Genomic DNA, 20,089 nt, shown 5'->3' with positions numbered 1-20,089 from the left:
TCTGCGCCCGCCTGCTGCTCTGGGGACCCCGGCCCGGGACGCCCCCTCCCGCCTCCTGCAGCCGCCCAGACCCCAGGCTCCGCCCCAGGCCTGGCCAGAGCCCCAGTCCTCCTCAGGGGAGCCCCAGGATTGCCCCCGCGCTCTCTCCTTCTCAGGGTCTCTCTCTCTCTCCCCCCTGTCTCTCTCTCTCTCTCTCTCTGCCTCTTTCCCTAGCTCAAGGTCTCTGGGTCTCAGCATCTCTCAGCCCAGGGCCTCTGAGCGTCTTCCTGTCTCTTTCTGTGTCTGTGTCTCTGGCCTCTCCACTTCCAGAGGCCCGGAATCTCTGAGCCTGAGGGCAGAGGGGGTCTTAGAGCTGATCTCTGTCTCTCCTTTCCTCTCTCTCTCTCTCTCTGTCTCTTCTAGGCCGTCTCTGTGTCTCCCCTGGTCCCCAGACCTGCGAGTCTCAGCATCTCTCAGCCTCGAGGTCTCCGTGTGTCCCGGACCCTCGGCCCCGTCTCTCTGCCTCTCTGTGCGCCCCTGCCCCTCTCGGGCTCTCTGCCTCTGTTTCTATTCTCTCTCCCTCCCTGCCTCCCCCATTCTCAAGGCCCAGCTCCCTCCCTCCCTGCAGCCTCCCCCTCCCTTCCCGCCCCTCCCCTCCTCCGCAGTAGCCAATGAGCGGCCGCCGGTCCCAGCTCCCGGCGCCGTCCGCCGAGTGAGGCCGCGGGCGCGGGGGGTGGGGGGTGGGAGGCCGGGAGGGGGCCGGGACGCCGGGCTCCGGGGCGGGGGCGGGGGGCGCGGGCACCGGCGACCCCGGTGGCGGCGGCGGCGGCGGCCGGGGGAAGCCGCGGGGCCGGTCATGCGGCTGCGGGGCCCGCGGCCCGGAGCGTCCGCCCAGCCCTGAGCGAGGTGAGAGCGAGGGGAGGGTCCTGGAAGGAGTGGGGGGGGGGGGTCCCCTTGAGGTGGCTGGAAGCTAGGGGTTGGGGCTAAAAGGGCCCTGAAGGGCCCTGGGGTGTGGGATTCTGGCGGTCCGGACGCCCGAGTTCGGGAGGCAATGGGGGGTGGGGGGACATCGGGCCTAGGGAATCCGGGAGGACAGGGTCCGAGGGTCCTGGAGTGGGGCAACTGTACTCTTAATGTCCGAGTCTTAGAGACCGTGGGCCCTGAGGAGGGTGCAGGCCAGGTCCTTGAGGGAGGCCGTCCTGGATGAGCGGGGAGGGCCCGGGCCCGGTGAGAGCAGGATGTGAGTCTGAGAAGGGGTCCCCAGGAACGGAGAATGCGTTCCTCAAGAGATTGGAGGGAGACGGGGTTTGGACTTGGGGCTTGGAGAATGGGACCCCTGGGATCCGAAGGATCCTGAATCCAGGAGAGGCTGCGATACAGAAGGATAAGAAGGTGGCCCCAGGCCTGGGGGAGGGTCCCAAAGGAAAAAGGGCTAGAGGAGAATGAGATCCGGGCAGGCCACTTGGAGTCAGGAGGAATCAGAGCACAGCAGGAGGGGGTTTCTGAGGGGAAGTGAGAAGGGTGTCAGTGGGCAAGGTCCCAGCTGAGAGTCCAAGGAGTCATGGCTGGTGGGGGGAGCTGAGGTCAGCTACCTGGGACTCAGGCAGTCAGGGTGACTGGGGTTTTGATGCTTGTTTCTGAGCTGAGTGGACTGGAAGGGGAGCAAGTAGCTGGCGGTTAAGCCCCGGAGCGTTGGGATGGGGGGATGGGAGGAAAAGCTGGACACAGCTCTGCCAGACTTGCTTCCCTGACTCCCCCAGGAGGCTGGGGGTGGGGTCTGGTGGGGGGTGAGGGCTCTGGGTGCTGAGATGGGGGGTGGGCCGTGATGAAAGTTGTCTGACTCCAAGATCCTTATTGGCATGGGGCAGAGTTTCAAAGCTCCAAGAATTCTGATTAAAGAAAGCGGGGTCTCAAGTCTTGGCTGCATTGAACTGGGGGGGGGGGGGGTGGGCAGAGAGAGAGGGAGACACAGAATCCGAAGCAGGCTCCAAGCTCTGAGCCATCAGCCCAGAGCCCGACGCAGGGCTCGAACTCATGGACCGCGAGATCATGACCTGAGTTGAAGTCGGACGCTTAACTGACTGAGCCACCCAGGCGTCCCTTCACCTTCCTAGTTTAAAAAGATGGTGGGGATCCCGGGTATTCAGGGATGTAGAGATCCCTGGATGAAATAGGAAGGGAATCCCAAGTTGAGTCCCCCCAAATCATGGGATTGTGTGGTGCAGGGGAAAGTTCTTGGCTGGGGGATGGGGGACAGGAGTGGGAATATGGGATTATGAGCTCCCTAGCTCGAAACTCCAGCTCCCCGACGGGAATTTGGAAGGCCATGGCTATGAACTGGAGATCTCTCGTGTTTTGAGGCTCCAGCGTTAGAGGGATCAGAATTTCAGGTTGGATGGTAATTGGAAGTCCTAACATTGGAAGTTAGAATCTGGAATCTCTAGTAGGGAATTTGGGGACCTTGTGATGGCACATGAAGGGGGAATCATGGACTTCCTGATTAGGGGGTTTAGGGTTCAGAGCACTGATCCCTAGTTTGAAAGATGGTCTAGGGTACTCTGGCTAGGGTGCTGAATTGAGGGGGTGGGCGGGTCCCAGCTCATGGTTTTGACATTCTGGAATCTCTAGCCAAAATCCAGGCTCCAGGTCTCTGAGTCCCAGTGTTCTGGGATCCAGCAGCTTGAGATGGAGCCCCAGCATCCCAGGTGAACCTGCCTGGATCTGGGATGGGGGGTTTAGGGTTCTGGAATCTTACATCTGAGTCATGGGCCACGATCTCAGATTGAGGTATCAGATTGAGTTATCAAATTGAGGTCAAGGCACAGGAGCAGAGTCAGAAGGTCATGGGGTCAAGGTCCTGGTGTCAGAATTGGGTATTAAATGTCAAGAGAAGAGTCCAAGTGTTTTAACTTGGGCAGGAGCCTCTGCTCAAGGTCCCTTGAGGGACCCTTACTTAGGGTTCTTCTTGTTAGTGACCCACTTGGGGGATTTCTGGTAACTGTTTAGAAACAGACTCCAAGAGAAAAGGGTTAAGGTATCACGAGTCAGGATTGGGGAGATACGCCTGGTTCTTGTGTTGAAATGCCTGGTCAGTGTAAGTTTGAGTCATGGGACCAGGCTCAAGGTTAAGGATTCTGGTGGGGGGCTTGGGAAAGGGCCTAAGTTTAGGGATGGAGGGCCTGGTTCTGGCATTGAGAATATGGGAGTTGAGTTTCTAGTCAGAGTCATGATATTTGGGACCCAGGTCCAGACACATGGTTGGAGCTAAGGTCCAATCTCTGGATCTGGGCTGAAGGGTTACAGTTGAAAATCTTATTCTGGGGCTGGCGATCTGGTGTGGGGCCTCTCATCAGGATCCAGAACACAGGTGTCAGGTGTGGGAAGGCCAGGCCTGGGGTTGAAGGTCAACAGTTGATGTCACTGGTTCCTATCCAGAAATGGGGTCATGGGTTAGGGCACAGAGGTCAGAGCCTGGGTCCAGTGTCCAGGTGTTTGCTTGGGGATGGGGAATCCAGTTAGCCCCACCAGGGCTCTCCAGGACAACAGCTTTCTGTCTCTCACTCAGGCCCCGCAGGGCGCCCCCCGCCGCTGACGATGAGTCATTGCAGCAGCCGCGCCCTGACCCTGCTGAGCAGCGTGTTCGGTGCGTGTGGCCTGCTGCTCGTGGGCATCGCGGTCAGCACTGATTACTGGCTGTACATGGAGGAGGGAACGGTGCTGCCACAGAACCAGACCACGGAGGTCAAGATGGCCCTGCACGCAGGCCTCTGGCGAGTCTGCTTCTTTGCAGGTACGGACCTCACCTGCCGTCCATTCAACTGCCCCTGCCTTGCCTGGGACCCGAGAGCCCTTACCTGTACTTCTATCCCTTGGGTTCCAGAAGTCCAGAAACTGGTCCTGTTTTTCTCCTGGAGACCCGACCTCTAGCCCTTGATGTCCTGGATCTGAGAGCCCCATGCTCACACAATTCCAGGGTCCCTAATCCCTGGAGAGTTCATCAGTCCTTGTCTCCTAGACAGTTCCAGTGTTGAATGGGCAGAATAAAAACCCTGCCTCTCCGGAACTCAGGAGCCTCTCGTCCAGCTTTACCTTCTTGTCTTCCCCCCCAGGCCGGGAGAAGGGTCGCTGCGTGGCCTCGGAGTATTTCCTTGAACCGGAGATCAACTTGGTGACGGAAAACACGGAGAATATTCTGAGTGAGGGGAAGCGGGGGCGGGGGGCAGGCAAAGGGGGGCAGGATCACAGGGAGAGTCCTGGGAGAAAGGGCAGCACCAGGGAAGGGGTGGGGTGGAAGGGAAGGAGTGGAGGCTTGAAAGAAGGCAGAGGCTGGATGAGGAGACCCGGCCAGGTTGATGGGGCGGGGCCTGAGCAGTGGGTGGAGTCAACAGGAATGGGGTGGGGCCAAACCAAAAGGGGTGGGGCCTGGGCTAAGGAATGGGGCCAGCAGTGGAGGTATGGGAAAGGGGAGGAGCCACAAAGGGGGTGGGGATGGTGGGAGTGGAGAGTTAGGGGGAATGGTTAGGTGTCACCCCCCCCCTCAGAGTCTCCCCTCACCCCCTGTCTCTCCCTTTACCCCTCTCTCAGAGACGGTGCGCACAGCCACCCCCTTCCCCATGGTCAGTCTCTTCCTAGTGTTCACGGCCTTCGTCATCAGTAACATCGGCCACATCCGCCCACAGAGGACCATTCTGGCCTTCGTTTCTGGTATCTTCTTCATCCTCTCGGGTGAGCCCAAGGAAAGGACTTAGGGGCTGGGGGACTGTTGCTGGTTCCAGGAACCTGTGGTCTCTCTTCCACCAAGAAAGGCGCTTCCTTGCTGTGTGATCTGGAGGGGTTGCAGAACCTCTCTGAGCCCCACTTTCCTTCTCTGTGAAATGGAAATCACAGCACCCATTTCACAGCTTGTTGGGAGGACCAAATCAGAGCGAATGTTTATGGGGTGCTAATTAGGTATGGGGCTCTGTTCTGATGCTCTCCACAACCCTGCGAGGTAAATGCTATCAACAGCCCCATTTTATGGATGCAGAAACAAACGCTCAGAGAGATGAAGTCATTTGCTCAGGCCCATACAACCAGTGACACAGAGCTGGGACTCAGCCTCACACCTTTCGCCTCCAGAGGCTGTGTTTTTTAACCACTCCTGATATTTTAGCAGTTAACATATCATAAGGCTCTTTATTTTCTGTGCAACATTGTATTTGAAAATTTTTCAAATAGAAAAGTGGAAAGGATTTTGGAATGAACACCCACGGACGGACCCACCACTTAGAGTCAACTGTTACCCTATTACTAGACTTGCTTTGCCCCGTATCTGTCCATCTATCTATATTTCTATCCATCCATCAATCCACCTTTATTTCTTTATGCAGTTCAAAGAAAAGTGTCCATAAATTTCACCCAAAGTATTTCACCATGCACATCATTAGCTACATTTCAATATTTGTTTGTTTCTTCTTTTGAGACATGAGGATCTTTTGCACGAGTGATCTCACACCTTTTCCATAACATCTTTGCCAGGGAGTGTTATTATTAGCACTCACTTGATAAAATGGGGGCACTGAGGCCCACAGTTGTGCAGGGAGTTGCCCAAGACGCATAAACTGGTGCTGGGGGACCGAGTGTCCTGAGCTCCCCTGCAGAGTTCTGTCTTAGGTGTTACCCTCCTCCAATGTCAGCACTGCATGGTCCATTTCAGTCCATCTCAGCTCAGTTCAGCCCAGGTGAACTCAGCCCTAACACATTTAACTCATCAGTCTGGTCCAACTAACCCCAGTGCATTTTGACTCAGTTCTTCAACTTGGCTCAAATTCATTCAACATAATTTAGTTACGCTCCATTCGGGTCCTTCTAATTCAGTTGATATTTTATGAACAAAGCCTGCATACGTCTCATTTCCATTCTGTCCCCTGGGGCCTGCACTTGGATCCCTCTTTAGTGTTGGCTCCACAGACAGTTGAAGATGGATGTTTGGGTGCCCCCAATCTCCTCCGTGCTCCTCAGTCAGCTTTCTCCAGGCCAAACCTCCCCCCTGCCTCCAACCTAACCTGAAGAGACGTTTTCCAGAGAAACCAGGGTGCAACCTGCCTGTAAACTTGAATCGCAGCATGCAGAGCCAGACACTGAGCTAAAATAAGGCACATAGAATATCACCATCCCAGAGCGTCAGAGCCGAAAGGGCTCATCGTTTTTCATATGGAAAAATAGTGTCCTAGAGAGAGAGAGGAAGTGGGGCGAGGGTAGTCGCTTTTATTCAATCTACCCAAAACACTAGAAGGAAAATCCCATTGTTTGCTGTTCACAGAAGGGGTAGCGTAGCCCAGTGACAGAGTAGTCAGTTAGCATAGAGGGTATTCTCCTCCCAAAACCCAGGCTTATGCTCCTGTGGTGCCCCAGGACCTGACTTCCCAAGATCAGGCTGAGGATCGATGGTGCTGTCATGGCTGGAGGTCAGGCCTCTGATGTAACAACAGAGCAATTTGGGGAGATTGAAGCCTGCTTCCTAAAGCCCTTCCTTGAGTTCATTTCACAAAATAGGGCCTATGGTCATGTGCTTTCAAGGTTTTGGGGTGTAGTGACCGACAGTTCATACTGCTGTGAACCTAGAAAACCCTGCATTCAAATTCTTCCCCTTAACTTCATGGGCTACAGCATGGAATTGCTGAGAGGAAATATCTTTTTTTTTTTAATGTTTTTATTTTTATTTTTGAAGGAGAAAGAGACAGAGTGTGAGCAGGGGAGGGGCAGAGAGAGTGGGAGACACAGAATCCAAAGCAGGCTCCAGGTTCTGAGCTGTCAGCACAGAGCCTGACATGGGGCTGGAACCCACAAGCTGTGAGATCATGACCTGAGCTGAGGTCAAACACTTAACTGACTGAGCCACCCAGGCACCCCTTAAAAAAATGTTTTTAAGTTGATTTATTTTGAGAGAGAGAGAGCACGCAAGTGGGGGAAGGGCAGAGAGAAAGAATCCCAAACAGGCTCCACACTGTCAGCCCATGGGGCTCGAACTCATGAAACCATGAGATCATGACCTGAGCTAAAACCAAGAGTCAGACGCTTAACCGACTGAGCCACCCAGGTGTCTGGAGAAGACAAATCTTACGGGATAGCAAACCCATGTAGGGCCAAATGGTACCTATTTCAGGCTTTGTGAGCCATAGGGTTGTAGTGTCACAACAACCAGAGGTGCAGCGGTGGGCATGGCTGTGTCCCAGCGATACTATTTATAGATCTTGACATTTGAGTTCCATGTAATTTTCACGAGCCATGAAATACTCTTCTTGTTTTGTTTTGTTTTGCTTTTCTCACCATTTAACAATGGAGAAACCATGCTTAGCTCACAAACCATACAAAGACAAGTGCTGGAGCAAATGGTAGTTTGCTGAGCCCTGGTCTAGATCATAGATGTGAAGGGCAACCATACATATATACATACATGGTACTAATCAGAGCAACAGCCAAAATAATAAGCACTTCATGGAGCGCCATGGTTTGGGGAAGTCTTAAGTGCTTTATGCAGGTTATTTCATTTCTTTACCTTGTAAGGCAGATGCCACTGTGATTCTCATTCTCCAGGTGAGGAAACAGAAGCACTCACAGGTGACCTTGCTCCATAGTGGAAGCAGGATCCCCCACCCAAGCTTTCACTATGGCACTGTATTGCCCCACCACAATGAAAAATCACACACAAAAAATGGGGCACCTGGTTGGCTCAGTCAGTAGAGCATGGGAGTCTTGATCTTGGGGTGAGTTTGAGCCCCATGTTGGGTGTAGAGATTACTCAAAAAAATAAGAAAATAAAAAATAAAAAGCTTTTTAAAAAATCATAAAAATTAAAGAGATTTAAAAGTAGAGGAAAGGATGGAAACAGTACCAGCGTCTTAGATCCTAGAACAGAATAATCTAGTCTATCTGCCTCATGTTCCCAGTGAGGAAACCAAGACTTGGAGAGAGAGACAGGAGTTAGTTGCCCAAGGGCTGGTAAATGGTGGCTTTGGCATTCAATTCTGGATAAAGTGGTGGGAGATTTGGGGCAGGGGAGGGATTGGGTCACACCTGGGTGCTAAGCATCTTTCAGGGAGCATGTTGGGGATGGACTAGTGGGGGGAAAAGAAAAGAAATTGGCAAACCAAGGAGGAAGCTTATGCAGTGGTTTGGGCAAGAGCAGCTGGGGCCTGAGCTGGGCTAGGGATGGAAAGCTAAAGGCAACAGGATGACTTTGACAGAGAAGTAGATCGACAGAAGAATCAATGGAACCAGATGACTGACTCGATATGGTTGGCGAGAAAAGCAGGGAGGAGGATGAAATGTCATTGATTTTCTTTTTCCAGGTCATAAGAAGCATGCTTCCCATGCAAAGCCCATATTAACCCCTGACCCGCAACATGCATCTACTCATTCATTTGCTCATCAAACATTTACCCAGACATCCTACATGCCAGGTCCTGAACAGAGCACTGAAGATGTGGCTGAATCCTAAGTGAGAGCTCACATGCAGTCAGTTACAAAACAGCCCCAATTACCCAGCAAATCAAAACTACACACTTGCTTAAATCCCTTCAATGCTCAGTGGATTCCCATTGCACTTAGAATACATCCAAACTCCCCATGCTAGCCTACAAGGTTTTCCATGATTTGGCTACTGCTCAGATCTCTGACCTCATTTCCTAACCCACTAACACTCTCTTCATTGCTTACAACCTCAGCCACACTGGCCTCCTTCTATTCCTTGAAAATGCTCATCTCAGTCCCATATGAGGACTTTGCACTCATTATCCCTTCATGCTTGGAAGTCTCTTCCTCCTGGTACTCAAAGGGCTTGAACTTTCTCCCTTCAGAGTTTGTCTCCCTGACAACAGTATGTAATATTGCCTCGCCCCCCCCCCCATACTATGTACCACATTGCAAACTTTATATTTGTTTCATCACACTTATTGCTATTGTCATCTTATTTGCTTCCTGCCTCCTACCAGAATGTACCCTCCAAAATACATGGACACTTACAAACATTCTCTCATTTGTGTCTGCAAAGCCTAGATGAGTTGCTGGTACAAACTACACATTGAAATATTTGTATGAAGGATGAATGATAAGGACAGCTTAAGGCATTCTGGGAAAGGGGAAGATGTATTAACTTGGTACTGTAGGGTGGTGGAGGGTGGTGGTGGAGTGACCTGGGAGGGCTTCCAAGAGGAGGTGACATCTGAGTAGATGAAGCTGAAAGGGCGAGGGGGAATTTTTCAAATGAAGAAAGAATAGTGCCTTGTACGGTGGTGGAATTCACAGCAGGTGTTAATGCCCTAGAAAGCATCTAAGGCAGAGGTAGACTCACGTGCAGCTCTCCATGGTCCTGAAACCGTATTGTTCTAAGGCCGGGTTGTTTCTATTCAGCTTGGAATGTAGGTGATTCTTGCCTAGGGTGATATTCTGAAACAGATGTGGGGCGAGGTTGGGGGGGGGGGATGTAGTGGGAGTTGGATCACAGAGAAAGGAAGTGGGGGGGGGGAAGGAGGGGGAAAGAGAAGAAAGGAGAAAAAAGGGGGAAAGATTATTTTTGGAGAACCAGAGCCACTACAAAATATCCAGGAAGTAGAAAGAATGATGAGAGTAACTTTTGCTATTGTTTTTACATGATTTTTAATTACTAAAAACAAAAAAAGCAAAAAAAGCCACACAAAAAATCTCTCTCTTTGGAAATATTTGTTTATTTGTATCCTTATCAACCTTTGCTCCTGACTTGCCTTATGCAGAATGTCTGTTGTTTAGAACTGTAATCTAAAACGGAATCAAGGTGGTTAGCAGGAGTCAGATCGCAGAATCTGGGATGTCAGGCTGAGGAATGAAAAACTTCTGTGCACAACAGGGAGCCAAGGAAGAATTTTGACAAGAGAAGGCTAGAGTTTGTATGGGTTTTAGAAAGAACCAGTACCTAAAGCAGGGAGATAGGGATTTAAGGGCAATGGTAGAAGCATTGACAATAAACCTTAACTGGGCCAGAGGATTTGTGGTTACAAGAAGGTTTTTTGTTTGTTTGTTTGTTTGTTTGTTGTTTTGAGAGAGAGAGAGAGAGAGAGAGAGAGAGCGAGCAGGGGAAAGGGGCAGAGGGAGAGAGAGAGAATCTCAAGCAGGTTCCACACTAAGCACACAGCCCAACACAGGGCTCTATCCCATGACCCCGAGGCTATGACCTGAGCTGAAATCAAGAATACGGGGCACCTGGGTGGCTCAGTCGGTCAAGCATCTGACTTCAGCTCAGGCCATGATCTCACGTTTGTGAGTTTGGACCCCACATTGGGCTCTGTGCTGACAGCTCAGAGCCTGGAGCCAGTTTTGGATTCTGTGTCTCCCTCTCTCTCTGCCCCTCTGCTGCTCTCTCTCTCTTTTAAAAATAAATAAAATTGGATGCTCAACCAACTGAGACACCCAGTTACCCCACAAGAAGGCGTTTTGATTTATGAGAGATTCAGGAAGTAAAATGGACATGACTTGATGACTGAGAATCTTTGGTGGATGAGAGAAAGAGAGAGAGAGAGAAATCAGGATGACTCCCCTGGTACCTGACTAGGGTACTAGGGGCATGGGTACTTGAGTGAGTGTGGATTGTAGGATTCCTTTGCTATTTCTTGTCTTTAAGCCTGGTCATCTTTCTGGATCTACCTCGGATGCTTTTCCACCACACTTTGTGGGCCCACTCTTCTTGAATACCAAAATTATGGAATCCTAGAAATTGAAAGTGCTATGGATGTTCAGAGCAAGGAAAAGTTAATTCCTAGAGGAAATGGAGAAATGGGGGGATTTAGCATGCATTCAAAAAAAGAAAGCAACTAATGAGCTTTGCTAGAAGCTCGAGTTGCTTGGCAAGTATACCCATCCATTCAACTGGTATTTATTATTGTGCTACATGATAGCGATGCAAACAGGAACAAGGTAGTCTAGTTCCAAGCATCCCAGTGGGGGAGATGTATGGTGGAAACAATTACAGATACAAATTACATGTTAGGTAGTAATCAGAGTGACAAAAAAATAGGACAGGGGAAGGAGAGTAATGGGGGGCATTATCTCAATCACTCCGATCTTTTTTAGATGTTATTTTTTGAGAGAGAGAGAGAGAGAGAGAGAATGAAGGGGGAGGTGCAGGCAGAGAGGGAGACATAGAATCGGAAGCAGGCACCAGGCTCTGAGCTATCAGAATGAAGCCCAATGAGGGGCTTGAACCCACCAGCCATGAGATCATGACCTGAGCTGAAGTTGGACGCTTAACCAACTGAGCCACCTAGGCGCCTCACTCCAATTTTTTTTTAAGTTTATGCATTTATTTTGAGAGGGCGGGGGCAGAGAGAGAAGGAGAGGGAGAATCCCAGGCAGGCTCCCTACTGTCAGCCCAGAGCCTGATGTGGGGCTCAATCCCACAACCGTCAGATCATGACCTAAGCCAAAATTAAGAGTCCAGTGCTTAACTTACCGAGCCACCCAGTTGCCCCAATCAGTCCAATTTTTTAATGAAAACTTTGAAATCAATAGAAGAGTGCAATGAGCGTTGTATACCTTCCTCCACCCAAACCCTGCACTTTTCTGATGTTTTGCCACATTCTTTCTCTTTTTTCCCACCCTCCTCTTTTTCTCCCCTCTCCCCATGCTTTTCTGGGACGTTACCATTTAAAATTAAGTTATGGACATCACAATAGTTCATCTCTAAACACTGTAGGATGCATCTCTTAAGAGGAAGGGCACTCTACTACACCACCATTATCATACCAAGAAATCTTCCAGTAATGCCATAATCTAATCTATTCCATTCGCAGACTGTCCCATTGTTTCAAGAATGCCTTTTATAGCTCCCCTCCCCAAACCAGGATTCAAGCTTGGTTCACACACAGCATTTAGTTCACGTCTCTTTTACTCTAGACTAGTTCCCCCACTATTTTTTTTTTTACAACACTGACTTCTAAAATGTACTTCATTATAAAAATACAGAAAGAATAGTATAAATAAGTGAAATCCCGTGTATCCTTCCCTCAGCCTCAAAAAGTTACCAACATATGGCGAATCTTTTTTTAGTCCCACGGCCGTATCTCCCTTCTGCACTTCGCTACGTTATTTTAAGGCCAGCCTCTGCCATTAAATCGTTTTTACCCACAAATATTTCAGTATATCTCTGAGAAATAAGTACTTTGTTATTTAACATAGCCATCATGCCCAAACAATTAAGAATAGCTGCTTAATATCATTTAATATCTAGTCAGGGTTCTCCTTCCCCACGTGTCTCATAAATAAGTGCCTTTTTACAGTTAGTTTGTCGCAAATCAGGATTCAAATTCCACCTGTGCATTTAGCTGATAGATCTCTGAAGCATCTTTTAATCTATAATAGTCTCTCTCCTATTTTTTCCTTGCCACTTATTTGTTGGTCAAATCTGGTCATTTGTCTTGTAGATTTCCCACCTCCAGGATTTTTCCCGTTGCCCTCTCATGTTGTGTAATATGCTCATTCATCCCTGTGTTTACCTATAAAACTGTTGATCCCATCCAGGTTTATGGGTTTCTGGTGTGTGTGTGTGTGTGTGTGTGTGTGTGTGTGTTTGGCAAAAAAAATACTTCAAAGATAGGTGGTGCTGTTTATATCCTACTGCATTGCATCCAGAGACACAATGCCTGGTTGTCTGTCTTTGGGGGGTGTTAAGAATGATCACTGGATGCAGTGTTACTGGCTTGACCCATATCACTGGCCTTTGGAAGACTGCTGACCAAGGTGTCAATATAGAAGGTCCCCGTCTTAGATCTGTTTGATTGTTTTTCCATGGCGTCGTTTGATTTGTTCCTTGTTGCTTGCTTTCTCTGTAACCTGGGAGTCATGTCTACACTAGAGGCTTTATTAGATCCAGGTTAAAAATGTTTGGCGAGCAGATACAGAGGAGTGCTGCGTTCGTATATCCCATCACTTCGGGTGGTGAATAATGTCAGGTCGTTCCCCGTGACGGGAACAAAGTTTGAAACTTTGGTGAAGGTAATGGTCAATAGGGCTGTTCATTGAAAAGGGAGTTTCCTCTTTCTAATGAATAAGTAATTTCTAGGGTGATACTTTGGTACCTTGGGGAGAAAAAATCCTGTTTTGGAATACCTAGTTTGTTGAGTTTCTTTTTGTTGTTCTGGAAAAAAATTTCAACCTACGGAAAAATTAGCCAAAAATAATGCAGTGAACTCACATATACCCTTCCGGTGGACCAAATTTTAATGTTTTGCCATGTTCTCTCTCTCTTTCTATCCATATTGTATCTGAGATACATATATATAAACCTAAATATATGTATACATTTGAACATAAGTAGCAAACACCTCACCCCTAAATACTTCAGCAAGTATCTCCTAAAAACAAGTGTATTCATTCCCTTTTCTTTCTTTTTTAACATTTTTATTTATTTTTGAAAGAGAGAGAGAGAGAGAGAGAGAGAGAGAGACAGATCATGAGCAGAGGAGGGGCAGAGGGAGAGGGAGTCACAGAATCCAAAGCAGGTTCTAGGCTTTGAGCTGTCAGCTCAGACCCTGACGCGGGGCTCGAACCCACGAACCGTGAGATCATGACCTGAGCTGAATTGGACGCTTAACCGACCGAGCCACCCAGGCGCCCCTCCATTCCCTTTTCTAACCACAGTACAATAATCAAATTCAGGAAGTTGAACATTTATACAATATTATAGCTAAAACACAATCCATATTCAAATTTCACCAATGGTCCCAATGCTGTCTTTTGTAGTCATTTCTGCCCCCTCTCATCCCAATTCAGTTTGCAATCTAGGAGCATACGTTGTATATCCCCATCCTGTCTCTTTCGTTGCCTTTCATCTTTTATATAGTTCCTGTGCCTTTTTAAAGAAGAAATATCTTTCATGTTGACTTTTTTTGAAGAGCTCAGCCAGTTGTCTAGTGGAATGGCCACAGTTTCCTTAGGAGTGGATTCAGGTTACACATTTCCAGCGGGAAGGCCACGTAAATGGAGTTGTGGCACACTCACATCAGGAGGTAATGGTGTCAGTCGACTCCCCTATTGGTGATGTTCGTTTTGGTCACTTGCTTGAGATGGTATGTTGAGTTCCTTTATGATAAAGGAAGCTTTTATTTTTATTTATTTATTTATTTATTTATTTATTTATTTTTGAGAGAGAGAGAGAGAGAGAGAGAGAGAGAGAGAGAGAGATGAGTGAGTGGGAGAGGGGCAGAGAGAGAAGGAGACACAGAATCCAAAGCAGGCTCCAGGCTCTGAGCTGTCCGATGCGGGACACGAAACCACAAACCTTGAGATCATGACCTGAGCCAATCTCACAATCCCTCAGTCATGAGATCATGGTCCATGAGTTCAAGCCCTGCGTGGGGCTCCATGCTGACAGCTCAGAGCCTTGAGCTTGCTTTGGATTCTGTGTCTCCCTCTCTCTCTGACCCTCCCCCCCCCAAAAAAAATAATATTAACTTTTTTAATGTTAATTTATTTTTGAGAGAGAGACAGAGTGCTAGCAGGGGAGGGGCAGAGAGAGAGGGAGACATAGAATCCAAAGCAGCTGTCAACACAGAGCCTGACACAGGGCTCAAACCCATAAACTGTGAGATCATGACCTGAGCTGAAGTCAAATGCTCAACTGACTGAGCCACCCAGATGCCCCAAGAACCCTCTTCATTTTTAAAAATAATTATTTATTCGAGAGAGAGAGAGAGAGAGCACTAATGGGAGAGAAGCAGAGAGAGGGGGGACAGAGGATCCAAAGTGATCTTGGCACTGACAGCAAAGAGCCCAATGTGGGGCTCGAACTTACAAGCCATGAGATCATGACCTGAGCCAAAGTCAGACATGTAACCACCCAGGTGCCCCAGGAACCCTCTTCAGACTAGTCCCTGCATCCTTTTCTGATATGTCCCCATCTTTTTTTTTTTTTTTTTTTGCATATTTCCTTCCTTTATGGCACAATTACACTTTTATTGCCTCTCCCCCAGGCTTCAAATTAGCTACTTCTTCTGGAAGCCCTAGCTTCTTATTTAGTGAGGGATGATATTAGAGACCAAACTCTGGGCGCTTGCTGTGCTCATTGCTGCTGGGGTGTCACTGCTGCTAGGATGCTTCAGGGCACAAAGTGGGGAATCATGTGCTTGTAAAACAGGAGTTTTCTACTGACGCCCTAGGGTTCTTCCTTACCTCACCCCATTCTTATCTGTGTCTTCCTTTCTTCCAAATGAAAAATTCCAGCTCCCTAAATATCCGTGTATTTGAACATTTGCTCAACCCTACACTGCTTAAGAACTGCTGCCTCTAGACCACCGCCCCCCAAATCCACTAAGGCTCAAGATTTCTCTGCAGATCTTTCGTCTTTAGAGTGAAATACATAATCAAAGTACCGTATTCAAAAGTCACTTGGAATAATACTTTTACTCCTTCCTGTGGTTGTGCTACTCGTTTGATATAAACTTAGCTTCATTTATTCTTGTCTGTATTCAACTTTAGGTTCTTCTCAATCCTTGTTGGTTTTATCTTTCGAACATATAAAACATTAGCATTGTTCCAAGGGTCCCGATCGTGCAAAAATCAGCAACGCCACTTTTCTCTCATCCCTTCCTTCCTTCCTCTTCTCACTTACCTCCTGTAGGTGATCAGCCTCGTGTTTTGTTTTCCTTACCATGCCTCTTTTTGCAAAAATAAACAGATGCACATATGCATTTTATGTACTTTTTTTTTCCCTTAAAAGCTAGCATTCCGTATACTCGTATATTCTTCTGCGCATTACTCTTTCTTGTTGTTGTTGTTGTTGTTAAGCTGAGTGACAGTGTCTGGAAGTCTCACTGAATGGCACAGCAGTTCATAGAGACCATCCTCATTCTCATTTCACAGCGGCATAGTCGTCTGCTCTGGGATGTTTTACAATGTATCCCACTCATCCTCTCTGTAAGTTCACCTAGGTCATTTCCATTGTTTTGCAGTTATGAGTAACGTGGTGAATTAACATGTGCATATGTGCTTTCGTATGGTTGGACAGATAGCTTCAGGGTAAATGCTTATGCGTGAGATGGCTGAGTTAAAGGACAGATACATGTGTGGTTTTGTTAGATTTGGCCAGATTCCCCTCCACAGGGCCTGGGCCATTTTACACTCCCACTAGCAACACATAAGAGCTGCCGGTTCCCCAGCTTCACCAAAAGGACATGTTGTGAAGGTTATTAACTTTTGGTGACCTGATGGTTGAGAAACAGTATCTCTTCACAGTTCCCATTTCTTCTATTCTGAGTAAAGGAGCATTTTTAAAAATGTTTATTTATTTTGAGAGAGAGAGACAGAGAGAGAGAGCAGGGGAGGGGCAGAGAGAGAGGGAGAAAGAATCCCAGGTAGGCTCTGCACGGTCAGCACAGAGCCCGATGCAGGGGTCCATCTCATGAACCCATGAGATCATGACCTGAGCCAAAACCAAGAGTTGGATGCTTAACCGAATGAGCCACCCAGGCACCCCAAGAGCATTTTTTTTTTTTTAACAAGGAGCTCAAAGAAGGGACATAGGAAGAGAGATGTAAATGAAGTGAAAGAGAGACTTGGAGAAGCCTGGAGGAAGAGTCTCGCAGTTGGAGGGAACAGCAAGAGCAAAGGCCCTGAGACAGAAATAAGCTGGACAAGTTCAAGGCAGGGTGAGACAGTCATGCGATCTAAGTAGAGGGAGCTCAGAGAAACTGACCAGGGATGAGGCTGGTGACACTCAAATCGTGTACGCGTTGCAATTCAGGGGTCAGGAAAGTTTTCCTGTAAAAGGCCAGATATGAATATCCTCAGCGATACAGGCTGTATTTGCCACTGTGAGTGCGGGCCACACAGGAGCAAAGGGGCGTGGCTGTGCACCAATAAAATTTTATTTATAGTCCCTGACATTAGAAATTCATATACTTTTTTCTTAAGTTCACTTATTTATTTTGAGAGAGAGAGAGAGAGAGCACAAGCTGGGGAGGGGCAGAGAGAGAGAGAGAGAGAGAGAGAGAATCCCAAGTGGCCTCCACGCTGTCAGCACAGAGCCCAACGCGGGGCTTAAACTCAAGAACCGCGACATCATGACCTGAACTGACACCGAGAGTCAGAAGCTTAACCGGCTGAGCCCCCCAGGCCGCCCCTGAAATGCATATACTTTTTGAACTGAGGTATTCTAATTCACAAAACACAAAGTTGGTATGATTCAGTGGTTTTCGTATATTTGCAAGGTGGTATAACCATCCCTATCACCCGATCTCACAACATTTTCATTACTCCAGAAAGAAACCTCTTACCCTTTAACAACAGTCGGAATCTCCCCTCCACCCCATTCCTTGGCAGCCGCTAATCTACTCTCTGTGTCTACGGATTTGCCTATTTTCAACATCACATATAAATGGAACCCTACAGCACGCATCTGTCTTCTTTCTCTTGAGCTTATTTTCTAAGTTCATCCACGTGGCCATATATATCAGTATGCCGTTCCTTTTTTTGGCTGAATAATATTCCTTTATACGGCTATACCACATTTTGTTTATCCACTTAGTTGATAGACATTTGGGTTCTTTCCGCTTTTCGGCTATTAAGAATGCTGCTACAAACATTCATGCAAAGTTTTTGTGTGAACATATGTTTCCTATTCTCTTGGGTGGAGATCCCCAGTGGAGGAATCGCTGGGTCATGTGGTAATTCTATCTTTAACACTTTTAGGAACTGCCAACTGAAATTCGCATACTTTTTACATGCCACAAAATATCATTCTTCTTTTGATTTTTTTCCCAACAATTTAATTCTATGAAAGCCATGCTTAGCTAGAAGGGCCATACAAAAACAGGATGTGGGTGGGGTTTAGCCCACGGCGCATAGTTGTTTGTTGTTGTTATTATTATTCATAGTCTCAACCCAGGCCTCATCCTTTAGGACTCAGACAAAGACCATTCTTCCAGGAAGCGTTTCTTGGCTTCCCCTGCCCCTGCCTCTGTCCCTGCCCCTCACCTATGTGGGCTGGTGCCTCTTCTGGACCTAGAGAACTCTGTGTTACTACTTCCCTTACTGTGCATATCACCGCGTATGCCACGACTGACCAATGCCCACATCTGCCTTCCCCAATTGCTCTGTGAGCTCCTGGACAGCAGACTAGGGGAGGAGTGAGGAGAGGAAGTTCATTCATCTCTGCGATCCCTGCACCCAGCCAAGGCCCAGCACAAGGGGCTTCAGAAAAAAAAAAAAAAAAAAAAAAAAAGAATTTAGTTCAGGACCCAGCAGGGAAGAGAGGGGAGGGGGCAGGAAGGGGCGGCAGTGATATGGGGGAGGGGCTGGGGCTGGAGCAAGGGATTCACTGCTAACGGCCCAAGGGCCCCCTCTGCTCCCCCCCAGGCCTCTCCTTGGTGGTGGGCTTGGTTCTTTACATTTCCAGCATCAATGACGAGGTCATGAACCGGCCCAGCAGCTCTGAGCAGTATTTCCACTATCGCTATGGGTGGTCTTTTGCCTTCGCCGCTTCCTCCTTCCTACTGAAAGAGGTGATGTCTGCGGGCCCCAGACTTGAATGGAGAGGGCTCTGGGGGCCCTCATTCCTGGGTCCAGGAGGGAGAGGAAGCTGGGGGTGTAGACTTTGGATTGAAGAGGCAGCTGAGGGCCTAACCTCTGGGTCCTGGAGGAGGGGTCTGGGAGCTTCTGGGGTCCTGGGGGAGGAGGGGCTGGGAGGCTGGACTCCTGGGTCTGAGCGAGATGGGGGTGGGGGGGTCTGGAGTCTTGGGGTCATCGGGAGCTCGGGGTGGGGGGCCAGCCTCTGGGACTCTGATCATGCGTTGGCCACAGGGGGCTGGCGTGATGTCCGTGTACTTGTTCACCAAGCGCTACGCGGAGGAGGAGATGTACCGTCCGCACCCGGCCTTCTACCGCCCGCGACTCAGCGACTGCTCGGACTACTCCGGCCAGTTTCTGCAGCCCGAGGCGTGGCGCCGCGGCCGCAGCCCCTCCGACATCTCCAGCGACGTCTCCATCCAGATGACTCAGAACTACCCTCCAGCCATCAAGTACCCGGACCACCTGCACATCTCCACCTCGCCGTGCTGAGGCCTGCCCCTCGGAGCCCCCCTCTCCTCCTCTCCCTCCTCCTCCTCTTCCTCCTCCTCCTTCTCAGGGGTCTCCAGCCCCACAGCTCCGCACCCTCCCTCCGGGCTTCGGGATGCGTCCCGGAGGACTGCGTGCACGCTACAGCCGCGTCCGCTTCCCGGTGGCCCCGCCCCGCCGCCCTAGCCCCTCCCACTTTCCAAGGGCTCCTCCCCCTATCGGTCCCGTCCAGTGGCAGACGGCCCCGCCTCCTCTCCCTGGGGCCCGCCCCTTTCCTCGGGTCCCGCCCCGCCCCTCCAGTCTCCTCCCCACCGGTTTCCCTCCTGTGCGCACCCAGCGCGCACCCAGCGCGCAGGGCCCGCGGTGCCCAGCGCCCACCCACCCTGAGCCCCGCAACCCGCCGCCGCCTCGCCGCAGGGGCGCTGGGCTGGAGAGTAGGTTCGGCAGCCGCCTGGAATGCCAACCATTCTCTTCTCCCCTGGGCCCCCGACTTCTCTCTTCGCCCGCCCACTCTCATCTCCCGACCTTCCCGGTCCTCGGGTGCGGTGGGCGGCCTTCCTGCTGCGCCGGCGGCTGAGGGGTGGAGCGGGGCGCTGGACGCCGGGGCGTGGTTAACCTGGCGTTCCCTCCCCCCCCCGCCCCCCCCCCTCGTTCTCCGCTCCCCTGGGAGGCCCCGTTCTTCCTCACCGGCTGGGCTCTTCTTGACCTCTTGAAGGTCGCCTGCCTTTTAGGGGGCGCCGTCTAACGGATCTCCTTGCTTTCTCAGCTGCCCTTGGCTTCTTTTTCTTCCTGCTCTTCTTCCTCTTCCTCCACTCTGTCTCCCTCCTTTCTGCCCGCGCATCCAAAGCCCCTAGGTGCATCTAGCCCCGCACACCACAGGACAGGGATGGAGACCCTAGGGTTCGAGGGAATTCCTCTGTGCCACTTCCACACCTGTGCCCGCCTCTTCCCCCTCGAGGACCCGTCGGGGGAGGGAGAGGCAGTAGCGGGGGTCGAAACCCCCCAAACCTCGAAGTCTTCCATTTTCTGGCACTCCCCCCTCATTGAAGTC

At 49.8% G+C, this 20,089-nt stretch overlaps 1 protein-coding gene across 2 annotated transcripts; it reads left to right on the top strand.

Annotated features, from left to right (window-relative positions):
• The first annotated feature begins 812 nt into the window (after window positions 1-812).
• Window positions 813-19,160, top strand: CACNG7 (calcium voltage-gated channel auxiliary subunit gamma 7). Of its 2 annotated transcripts, none has more exons than XM_043600157.1 (6): window positions 813-885; window positions 3,545-3,769; window positions 4,089-4,175; window positions 4,564-4,683; window positions 18,340-18,485; window positions 18,784-19,160. In XM_043600157.1, exons 2-6 carry the CDS (start codon window positions 3,574-3,576, stop codon window positions 19,039-19,041), a joined length of 807 nt encoding a protein of 268 aa, XP_043456092.1. In that variant the 5' UTR covers window positions 813-885; window positions 3,545-3,573; the 3' UTR covers window positions 19,042-19,160. The 2 variants fall into 2 exon arrangements, with proteins under 2 accessions (XP_043456092.1, XP_043456091.1); XM_043600156.1 differs by having other exon boundaries at window positions 4,564-4,704.
• Window positions 19,161-20,089: the final 929 nt, after the last annotated feature.

The sequence above is a fragment of the Prionailurus bengalensis genome, chromosome E2, assembly GCF_016509475.1.
Source record: "Prionailurus bengalensis isolate Pbe53 chromosome E2, Fcat_Pben_1.1_paternal_pri, whole genome shotgun sequence".
In the NCBI taxonomy this organism is placed as follows: domain Eukaryota; kingdom Metazoa; phylum Chordata; class Mammalia; order Carnivora; family Felidae; genus Prionailurus; species Prionailurus bengalensis.
This window is presented reverse-complemented; position numbering and strand designations above follow the sequence as displayed.

Coding starts and splice junctions, on each gene's coding strand:
- CACNG7 (XM_043600156.1), top strand. CDS start 3,574: ATGAGTCATTGCAGCAGCCGCGCCCTGACCCTGCTGAGCAGCGTGTTC. Junction 3,770..4,088: donor GCGAGTCTGCTTCTTTGCAG/GTACGGACCTCA, acceptor CTTCCCCCCCAG/GCCGGGAGAAGGGTCGCTGC. Junction 18,486..18,783: donor CCTCCTTCCTACTGAAAGAG/GTGATGTCTGCG, acceptor CGTTGGCCACAG/GGGGCTGGCGTGATGTCCGT.